At 38.6% G+C, this 11,894-nt stretch overlaps 1 protein-coding gene across 3 annotated transcripts in view; it reads left to right on the top strand.

Annotated features, from left to right (window-relative positions):
- Positions 1-2,809: 2,809 nt before the first annotated feature.
- The window catches only part of frmd3 (FERM domain containing 3), a 94,980-nt gene continuing 85,895 nt past the window's right edge, over positions 2,810-11,894 (top strand). For all 3 annotated transcript variants that reach the window (XM_088630180.1, XM_088630178.1, XM_088630177.1), the window contains exon 1: positions 2,810-3,166. In XM_088630180.1, the coding sequence (XP_088486306.1) occupies positions 3,062-3,166 (105 nt within the window). In that variant the 5' untranslated portion in view covers positions 2,810-3,061. The remainder of the gene's footprint in view (positions 3,167-11,894) is intronic.

The raw sequence follows: 11,894 nt of genomic DNA, 5'->3' as shown, positions 1-11,894 counted from the left end.
TTCCGCCTTTACATTTAAAGCTGTAGTACACGTGGAGGCCCGTCACAGGGAAAGCTATTTAATACTTTAAAATAAAACAGACTTCAGAAAGTTATTTTTTATAAATATAATTTAGTCTTATGTCTTTATTATATGAAGTTTTATAAATATAATTGAGTCTTATGTCCTTATTATATTACGGATATTTATATTATTCATATTGTAACGCAACGGGGGCTCAGGCGGGCGCCCTTGCCGCATTAGGTCGGCCCCTGCACCGTCCGGGGCTCGAACCTGGGACTTCCGCGTCTCTCTGCAGCGACCTAGCCCCGTGAGCTAAAGAGAGATCTCTCTACAGCCCAGTAGCTGTGGTCCTGCTATCACAGGGAAGGGCGGTGACGTCACCCGCTCTGGTACGCCGGCTCTTACACACACTGCTTGTCGGCCGTAAGCGTTACACTCTCCCCCGCTTAAATCGCCGTCCCCGGCGAAGGGCTATCCCATCCCGCTCCTGACACCAATGTAACGCAAAGGGGGCTCAGGCGGGCGCCCTTGCCGCATCTGGTCGGCCCCATCCCGACTGGAGGCTGGAACCCGGGACTTCCGCGTCTCTCTGCAGCGACCTAGCCCCGTGAGCCAAAGAGAGATCTCTCTTTGGCTCACGGGGCTAGGTCGCTGCAGAGAGACGCGGAAGTCCCGGGTTCGAGCCCCGGACGGTGCAGGGGCCGACCTAATGCGGCAAGGGTGCCCGCCTGAGCCCCCGTTGCGTTACATTGGTGTCAGAAGCGGGGTGGGATAGCCCTTCGCCGGGGACGGCGATTTAAGCGGGGGAGAGTGTAACGCTTACGGCCGACAAGCAGTGTGTGTAAGAGCCGGCGTACCAGAGCGGGTGACGTCACCGCCCTTCCCTGTGATAGCAGGACCACAGCTACTGGGCTGTAGGGAGATCTCTCTTTAGCTCACGGGGCTAGGTCGCTGCAGAGAGACGCGGAAGTCCCGGGTTCGAGCCCCGGACGGTGCAGGGGCCGACCTAATGCGGCAAGGGCGCCCGCCTGAGCCCCTGTTGTGTTACATTGGTGTCAGGAGTGGGATGGGATAGCCCTTCGCCGGGGACGGCGATTTAAGCGGGGGAGAGTGTAACGCTTACGGCCGACAAGCAGTGTGTGTAAGAGCCGGCGTACCAGAGCGGGTGACGTCACCGCCCTTCCCTGTGATAGCAGGACCACAGCTACTGGGCTGTAGAGAGATCTCTCTTTAGCTCACGGGGCTAGGTCGCTGCAGAGAGACGCGGAAGTCCCAGGTTCGAGCCCCGGACGGTGCAGGGGCCGACCTAATGCGGCAAGGGCGCCCGCCTGAGCCCCCGTTGCGTTACAATATTCATATTCATATTCATATTATTATATTCTGACCGGGCCGTATCTGAATTTTCTACTGCTGCTTAGCAACTGTTTTCCAGAAATGCTGTGTATGGAGCTTTTTAATAAAATAAATTCCACTATCTGTTTGGGTGGCATGCTTTTAAATTTCCCTGGATCACAGAATGAATAGAAAGGGAGAATAATTTAAATGACTGCATAGGCAGAAATCAGTAATTTACTTTATACCTTTGAAGTACTCTTATATATTACATTATTAACCAATTCCATAAAGAACACTGGGAAACAAACCTAAAAAATATTGAATTTGTCTGCGCAACAATTCATATTTATAATTAGTTAAGTGAAGAATTGTGATTCTTCTTAGTAACACGAATTGTTACCTTTTTTATGTATATATTTGTTTTGGCGAATAAGAAAAAACAGTTGTCTCAGTTGCAGTGAGATCTTGCATCTTTTCTGGGAACCTACCACACAATCTTGCATAAAAAACAGGGCTGGGCGAAAGAGAACTTGTATACTGCCAAGAGCAGCAAAGGTTCACCGCTGGTTGACTTTAAACCTTATGTTATACATTCTTATTACCTTGAATATCGGATGTGAAAACATGCGTGTACATTTCTTGATGGATTTACCTACTGTTATTAAACATGCGCTTCCGGTATTTTATGTATTTTTTAATTAATGTAATGCAGTCATAAGCTGCCTACAGTCGTGTTAGAAGTCTTCTACAATGTAACACACATTCAGGGAGAATGTGTTTTTACATTGTTTTCCTGTGTCGCATTAAAATGAACCACGTTGAATCGCCCCCCCCCCCCCACAGAGTGATGCTAAGTTACATTAGACATCTCAAGTACGGCCATTAAATTATTCATTGCATTTCACAGACATAAAGAAGAGTGAATTAATGTTCTTGAATTGAAGCCCACTATACTACACTTTGGACCATAAACGTCATCAATTTTGAACACATTAAATTAATAAATGATGTTCTGCAGAATCTTTTCAAGGGATACAAGATCACATGCCCGAAGACCATGCGGGACGTATTTCCAGCGATATTTCCATAACATTTTAAAACATCCTGAGGTGGTGCTATAAGGTGCTCACGGGCACCCATAAGGATTTTGCTCTACAAAAATATTGCAATCATCCACTGAAAATCAAAAGTATTCTACACAGTGAACATTTACTTAAAAATTCGGTGTACTTTATATACGGTTCATATGTGATTGTTTTCAGTGCAATCCGCTGTATTATTACTCTCCCATGTACATTAAAGATACATTCTTGATTGCCAAGCAATGCATTATTAAATATGTGGATTTTAATTGACGTTCTTCGTCTTGCACTGCATTTGTATTTCCCATCTAGTTACAGAATGAATCGATTTTCTGTGTGTTCTTGTCTAAAGACACTGGTCATGTGCAGGTTGAATAAAAGCCAGGCGTGTTTCTGGAGTAACTATGAATGGAGAGAAGCGCAGAGTAGCTTGTTCGCTGGGGACAGAAAGCGGCTCAGATCACAAACGTCAGAAAGAGCTCTCCTACTAGTCTGCAGCAAGGCGATCCTTCGATTGCTTGCAACTGATGGTTTCCATTTCATCATTTCAGTAGCCTTTTACACCAGTTCTTCTGCTTTACGTTGCCTTGTGACAGAGGTCTTCGCTTTGTCATGTAGAATTAATAAATAACGACAGAATAATGAAAATGCTTCGCTTTCGCACTTCAAGTGTCAAATCCTTAAACCAGGAGATTAAATGTACCATCAGGCTGTTGGATGACTCGGAGATCTCATGCAATATACAGGTATGCGAAAAGCTTTCTTCTCATTTGTTTATTTCCAGCGTTTATTATTTTTTTGGGTGAACTTATCGACGCACATTCAAACCTTACGGTTGCCAAGGAACCCCTTTCGCGATGTAAAACGTTAGCTCATTGTGTTGTGTTTGTGGAACAATGCAGTTACAAGCGTGCATGTTTACCAAACGCCACAGATTCTTTCTTACAATTTGCATCACATTGTAACACAACTGCACTTCGATGTGAGAAGGGTGAGCTGTGAAAGCTACAATTAGAACGGTCTGTTTTAAATTAGCAGTGTTCTAAAATATAAAATCGATTTTTATATTGTTTAAACCAAGAGACTGGAAAACTTGTTCCTAGGATATGCGCATCAATGGATGTCCCCAAGAATAGCCTCCTTAGAAAATAAATCAGAACAAAACCCATTTAAAAGCACAACTGCAAATGTGTTGTTTGATATAATACATTTTTTGGAAGTAGGTAATACATTAACCGGAGTCTTTTTGCATAAGGGCTATAGCAACACGAATTAAACTTGATATTTTAAAATAACCCACTTCTACTGAGTGGACAGAAAACTAGGAATATTCGTTCTCTAGTGTAATTTGTGCTGCATGGTTTCCATTTTAACTAAAGAAAGTTACGAACTAAGAATAAGAGGGAAAAAATCAGATGGGTGTGGTTTTGGTTACGGTGTGGGATACAGTACTTAAGTGGACGCAAGCTTGGAGTGGTGATGTTTCTTTGACTACGGGTGTAGTTATACTAATTGGCGTGTGGGGCTGGTAGATTCGACAACACACGTGGTTTTATCAATAATGTCTGAAATCCTGGCTCCATGAGTAGTTTTAATTGAATCTGCTTTTTATTAAATATGTACGCGAAGGTGAAGCATACAGGCTGTTTTGTTGTTGTTTTTTTTTACAATCTTAAATGACTTAAATGGGACATTGGCAATGGAATGGCAGACAAAACGTTTTGTGGTATGAAACCACTTTTATTTACTGGTGGTATGTGTTTAAAAATGTTTTGAATTTACTAGACATGAGAGTCTATAATTTTATTTTTAATGTGAACTAGTGACACAGTAATACCGTACTTTCCTTCTTCCTGAGGTGCTTTTTGAATGGTTTTAAGATCAGCACATACAGATAGGCCCGCTAGTTCTCAGTGCACTGGAGGAATCAAAGCTTCAGATTTTTATTGTCATCAGTGTTTAGTATTGTCTTTAATATTGGTGGAAAGGAAGGGCTTTACATTTTCACTTTATAATACAGCCCTGTGAAAGCTGTTGATAAATTGTATATTTAATTGTCAGAAATTGTTTTTTTGATGTCTTAATGTAGAAGAGGTAATGTCACATTTAATAGAACATTTAATTCATTTTTTGACTTGATTCAGGTCAGGCATGTCCAGTTCTGGCCCTGAAGTGTTTGAGCTCCGAAGGGTTTTCATTTCAACTCAGGACTTGAGGAGTAAAAAAAGTTGTGACTTGACTGGAGCACTTTGACAGTTTCTCCCAACTCTTCAGGTGCTACTACTTGAAAGAGACCTAGATAACCTCCAGGACTGGGACTGGACACCTGTGGCTTATGCCCCTATGAGCAAAGGACTCTTAGTATGAAGAACCAGAGGACTTTGCACTTCTGGCACAACCTGGAGCTCGTCAGGTTTCTGCCTCATAATATAGCACAGGATTGGTGCTGGCAGGTACTCAGCCTGGCTAAAATAAAAACACCTTGTTGTCTGAAAAGAAAAAGAAAAAAACTCAATAGAAAGACTGGCAATTTACATTTCTATCACTTCACATTATCGTGCAAGTATTACATCTTTTGTATTTACTACCATCAAGATCACCAGTAAAATGAAGTTGTGACAGTGAATGTAGTATTTTTAAGATCTTAGTTTTATCTTTTTTAGCTAGCACAGCAAAAACAGATGTTGTTTTAAATCAGATAAGATCTACCTGCTAAATAAAAAAGATAGAGAATATAGAACATTGGAACATACGGTTACAAACAAGAGGAGGTCATTTGGCCCATCTGGCACGTTTGGTTGTTTGGTAAATAGCTGTACAGTATATTGATCCAAGGATCACTTCCAGTCATATCTTGATGGAAGTCAAGGTACTGTATTGGCGTCAACCATAAGGCTGGGTAGCTTGTTCCATACTCCCACAACCCTTTGGGTAAGTGCTTTATGTTCTGGGTTCAAAATGCACTTCCACACAGTTTCCTCTTGTGTACTCTGGGTCACGTTTCACTGTTCATTCTGAAAAAGTCCACTGCATCAAATCCATCAATGCCTTTGAAGATTTGTTTGCCCTTGTAATCTTTTCAATCTGAGTTTAAGTTTAAATTGAGTAATGGAATATTGTTATCTGTGCACCATGCATGAAACGTCTTGTCATCATCTGGAGTTTTAAGGCGTGCCGAGAACTATTTTTTTAACCTTTTCTTAAATTTGAATGAAATGAAAGTGTGTTTGCCTTGGTTAGATAGAAAGGGTGCACGTTTCTTGTTTGCCTAAAATGAATCTTAAATACATTTGACACTTCCTGTAGAATCCTTGACAACTGCACAAAAAAGATAAAGCAAAAGCTTGTATCTCCAGTGAAATAGCAAGATATCCTCAGGCCAGTGCAGTGCACTGAGTCAGTCTACACATACTGTGCAAACGGCAATAGGAGAAAGAATTTCTGAAGTGTGGCATTACGGTTGCAGAAACTCCCCAGTGAGTGAATATGTTTAGAAGAATACCATATTATAAGATATTTGTCATCAGTCTATTGTTGCCAGATTTACTACTAACTCTGCCTTGCTACAAACCATGCAATCTAGGGATGATACAATAATATATCATTGTAAATAGCATTTATTTCTGTATTTAATGTTCTGTGGAAAAACAACAGTTTTGTTTATGTTTCACAAAAAAACACTGTTCATACAGCCTTACCAGTAATTGGAAACAATAACAATCTCCTTCAGCTAATACAGTACCTTACTGTGAAAAAAGCTGAAGGAATCAGGAATTTGTAGTTTCTCATGCAAGATAATGACACTTTTTATAACTCAATCACCTAGTTAGACAGAAAAAGGGTTAATGGAATCCTGTTTCATGGCTGCTTGTGATTTATATTTTATGAGTGGTGGCACAGTAGTCACAAGTCATTAAATTCTTACCTTATAACCAAGTGATAAAGTATATTCAGGTTTCTTCATTAAAGGAAGATAATTCTGAGAGAATGTAATTGAAACTAATAATGACTGCTATGACAAACAGAAATATTATTTAAATATATAGAATTGTACATCGTACCTTCTGAATTTCACTACTGCAATGCAGGAAATGTCTGCCTGTTGTGTTAGTGCAACATAAAGAATTGTTTTGTTCCAACTTTAACATTAGTTCTACACATACCTTTCTTTTTGAAGATAAATATGGAAGCCTCTTCTGTTCTTCATGTGAACAGATATCTTCTGTATATAAAAAATATTTTGTTTTCTTAAAATTGTTTGAAAGGTACAGTATTCTGGTGAGTCTTCCATGGAGCATGAAACATTATAAGTCATGTATTACTAGTTTTAACATGCAACCAAACCTTACTTTTTTAACTTGACTTTTTCTGTCTGTTACTTCTTCCATTCTGAGGTTTTGGAGGATTTGTAAACATTCATACTGTATTTCACTTGGAGACACTCCGATATGCTGGCACAACGGTACAACAGTGGTGCCCCACCTGAGAATTGGGCCAACCCTCCAGTTAGAACTTCTACTTAATGGAGAGAAAGCAGAGTACAGTGGCTTCAATTATTACATTGCGGTGATCAATTCTAGGGGTACCACAGGGATCTGTATTAAGACTACTTCTCATCTTAGTGAATATCAATGATCCTGAGACTCAAATGGTCAACCTGCTTGAATTTCACATATTACAGCAAAATAGGCGATAAAGGAAATGTTATAGAATTAAGCAAGTCATTAAAAAAATTAAGACAAATTTCCAGAGTGGGCAGACAAGCGGAAGATTATATTTAATGTTGACAATTTTCTATGTCATAAAAAACTTGTGAAATTCCTCTATCAAGGCTGTGTAATTAAATTAAACAGAATCTCAACATGAAGGCATGAACAAGTTTCTTTTTTATTAGGTCTGGTGAGATGCATGTTTTTGGATAGTGTTAAGGCCATGCACAGCTTCAAGGTCAGATAGCAGTACCCTGGCTGTATTACAACCTGATGCACTTTAGGTAATCAAATACCGCTGAATAGACATCAAATCAAGGACTAATTACATTCTTCTTTTCAGGTCACATACCATCTATTTTTAACAACAGCTTCAAGCTGCTCTTTTACAACTCGATGAATTCTTTAAGAATGATAAGGATATTGGTTCTTTCCATATTAACATCTCAGGACAAGAGTATGCTACAAACTATAGAGTGTTTAAAATACAATTTCAGCCAAAGCATAAAAAGAGTTTGAAGTAGCAACAGTGTTAAGACAACAGTGTGGAATAATGATTATGGTTCTGGATTCAAGACTGGAAACACAGTTCTTTTACCCTTTAGCAAGGTACTTCTGTCAAATTGCTTTGCTTAATGCCCTGCTGTAAATGGGTCTCTGGGTTATAAATGATTTTCTTCTCAATTGATTTATCCGGTAAAGTAAAGAAATAAAAAACAGTCCAAAATCAGTTCAATTATGAGGTGTTAAACTGAGGATGTGATTTGTAGAGCACTGAGATAATTATGTGATACAACTTGACCTATTAAATATTATGGTGAAGGTGGTGCCTTTTATCTTTTTTTTCTGTGGCATTCTGTGAAGTTCATATTTTAACACTTAATATCTGATGGTGTGGATGAACATACAGTATAGCAGGTAAAGCAAGTGTTTTGGACGCTCAGTTGAATGGATGTACAGTATATGAAACTATTTACGAGATATACTTTTTTCTCACATTAAAATAACTATATTTCACTGCTATTTTTTTTCTTGTAGATAAAAGAATTATCACAGGGGCAGAAATGAATTCTGCTTTGTCACTGTACAGTATACGGATAAATAAACAATAAGTATCAATAAAAAAGTAAAGCTAAAAAAGGATAAAAAAGAGACACTGGATTATTGCATGCCTGTTTTAAATGTCCTGCAAGGCCGTTTAAACCGACTTTCGCAGATGATTAGTTTTTGTTGTCTGCAATATTCTGCTATTTATTTTACAGTATATTTAGCTGAAATAAGACACCTGGCCCCTACCAGCAGTGCTGAAAGTGAATGTGCTTGCCAGATTTCCACAGGCCTTGTCTTGCACCTGATGTACAGAAGGGCTGAATACCTCAGCAATAGAATAACAAATAGGATTAGCAACCTGGCATAAAAAGACTAATTTGATGTAATTAGACACTTCATATTTGTTGAGGGAGAGACATTTGTCGGAGAGACATTTTGCTGAGGCTGGGGTGTGTGTGGTATTTGTTTTGTTTGATATACAGTACAGTATGTACAAAAATAAAACTTTGTAGGTTCTATACACCTGCTTTTTCACCTTCACACATACGTACTGTATGAATAAAGCAGTCTTGTATCATATTTAGCCCACTCTAATGCAATACAATTAGTTGTTAAATACTCTGGAGAGCATACCAGATGTACTCTGATATTGTGAGAGCAGGAAGAATTGTGTATGGCAAATAAATCTCGAGCAAATAAATGAAATGAATATTTATATGAAGAAAACAGAGCTACTAAGTCAAATGATTCAAGAATTCCTAAATATAATCATTCCAATTACATTGGGATCTCAGCATCTTTCCTGAAACAAGAGCTTGCTTGCCCCAGTATAAGACTTGGGAAGGTAAGGCACACTTAGCATTAAAAAGTGGTTCTGTAGGCTGAACAAGTTCACTGCTAGTTCTAGTAGGCAGCTTTTTTTGGTAGTATTGGATATGCAGTTCTGGATATTTGCTCTCAGCAGAAAAAATATATAGCTTTATTGGTAGGAACCTAACCAGTTAAAACTATAAGGGTGTAAGAAAGTGAATACAGTACATGGGAGTAGGCTATTTGCCTATCTAACGTCTTGGGCTGCTTGTACAGTAGCTTACAGACCCAAGGATCCCATCCAGCTGTTTCTTGAAAGAAGCCAGGGTAGCATCTCTGACAACACTTCATCCACGAGTAAGCACATCAAAGGCTGGAAAGCAGAGAAAATATTTAATAAATTAAAAATAAATATGGAGGAAAGAAAGCATTAAATAAAAAATGGATCCAGCTATGAAAGGGGTACATTGTATTGCAAACACAGGTAAAGAAATATATTTGGAGGGATGACAAGTACAATGAAAGCAAAAATTCAGTGGCAGATTTTTATTAGGTGTTACAACAGCAAAAGAACAGTAAAGGATTAAATATCTCCGAGGTAAAAATTGCAGTTTGAGAAAATGAAAGGGCGATGGCTGTGATAGTAGATTAGTATTTTAGTCAGACTCTCACAATCCTTTATAGAAAAAAAATGCCTCCTGGTCTTTCTCTTACACACACTTCTGTTTGTTGTTCTCTTGTTTCACTGTTGGTTCTGAAGACGTCCAGTGGGTGGACTTTGTCAGAATGTTTGAGGATTTTGAAAGCTTGAATGAGGGCCCTTTACACTCTTCCCTGTTCAAGATTAAAAGATCACATTCTTTTAGCTTGTCAGTGTAGGGCATTCCTTTAAAACCAGGAAGGCATCTCATCTTCTTCTTTGGATCTTTTCTGTTGATGTAGTGACAAAAATGTTCACACAACTTTTAAATGAGATCTTATTAATGCAAGGTACAATTTTAATATAACATCCCTTGATTTACATTCTACACTTCTGGCCTTAACATTCTGTGTTTCTTTTGGTGTGTATACAGCTGTTTTTTAAATAGCAGTTCTTTCAAACTTATAGTAAAAAATCCTTATTATTTATAGTTTTTGTTTTTCCTACCTGTACTATATAAAACACTGATAATAAGCTGGAACATTCACCCTAATTATACTCTGTCTATTCATTGACCAATTATTGGTCCAAATACCTGTATATGTATTTTCTTGAATTCCTACCTCTTGCAATTTGAGAATTATTTGTTTATGAGGAGCTTCGTCAAGAGCCTTATGTCATACTTCAAAGAACTCTAAACAAGTTAGTGAAACTTTAAACCTGTCCTTTTGTGAAACCATGTTATCCCCTAGAATAATCATGGTGCTCTAGAGATGACCCTGTAGTTGCTGTCATTCTTTTCATCTCCATAACATAATATGTAATAAAATTAAGAGTAAGTGGTATTTACTAGTTGGTTCACTTTTGTTACCTATTTTGTGGACAGGTGCTACAATTTTCCAGTCCTTGAATATTCACTGCCTGTAGTGACTGTTGGAAATGTTGTGGTAATGGCCTGTATTAAATAAGTACAATCTTACATGTTCTATTTCCACACAAGTTCACATTGGTGGTGGTGGAGGGGAGTCCCCATTACCTATAAAGTGCTTTGAGTGCAGTGTCCAGAAATGCGCTATATAAGTGTAAGCTATTATTATTATTACGACCCACAAAGACGCAGGGTGAGCACCCCCTACTGGCCCCACTAACACCACTTCCAGCAGCAACCCTAGCTTTCCCAGAAGGTATCCCGTCCAGGTACTGACCAGGCTCACACCTGTCTAGCGTCAGTGGGTTGTCAGTTGTGAGATGTAAATCCCTTTGATAAAAGTGTCAGCAAAGTAATTCTCTCTAACCATGAAATTATGAATAATGAGAATAATGCCATTGGTACAGCTGAACCCTCTTAACTGTCTCAAAATACGTGAAATTATGAAACTTACAAATTGAAACTGAGGTCATGAACAAATAGTCCACATAATTGCTAAACATTCCCATCTACTATTAGATGTAGATGTGCACAGTTTCTTACTAAAAATCAGAATCAGAAGATTTTTACACTGACGTGTTTACTTGAATTTGACAATTCAATGGATATGTTTGTACTCCGATTCCAGTGTGACCTTTCTACTCCAACCATTATTGTTCCTTGATTAATTTTGGAGTCCTGTTGTTCAGTAGCCTTTTGGAAAGTGGTAACAAATCACCATTAAATGCTTCTTTTTGTTTTGGAAATAGTTTGGGACAAGGCTTAACACCTCAGGCTTCAAAAGCGATTGCTTTTAAATATTCTCACAGGGCTCTTACATCAATTAAATGCGATATTGTCCTTGATATTGATATCGGTGAAAATGTGTCTTTGACTCCTGAGGATTGTAAACAACCTGTAAAGCCTCCAGGACTGTGGGCTGTCCTGAAGGAGGTCGACTACCACTAGCTATGCACATTATGTTCATATCGTATTGCCCTTTCATACCATTCTGTATCATGAGTCTGTTGTACATTGATAGTACAGTTTGCCATTCTATATCAACGCATAAATGTTGGGTTTTACTTTTTGTTTTCACTCTCTGCTGATTAGAATATGTTTTGGTTTCTAAGAATTAAAGATGGTTAAGTGTTTCTGAACACTTTAGAGATTTTATAAAAAACTGAACATGTAGGGAAACACAAATGTCTTTTAGAAATATCAGGTAGTTGATTCCAGGTGTTGCCGGAAGTGTTAAAAAAGCCGATGAGTTCATCTTCAGATACCAGGGAGTCCATAAATTGAATATAAACTGGATTTGTTTGATTTGCCTCATCTGTCAGCATCCCATTAAATCA

Source organism: Lepisosteus platostomus, chromosome 4, assembly GCF_059453375.1.
Source record: "Lepisosteus platostomus isolate fLepPlt1 chromosome 4, fLepPlt1.hap1, whole genome shotgun sequence".
NCBI lineage: Eukaryota > Metazoa > Chordata > Actinopteri > Semionotiformes > Lepisosteidae > Lepisosteus > Lepisosteus platostomus.
This window is presented reverse-complemented; position numbering and strand designations above follow the sequence as displayed.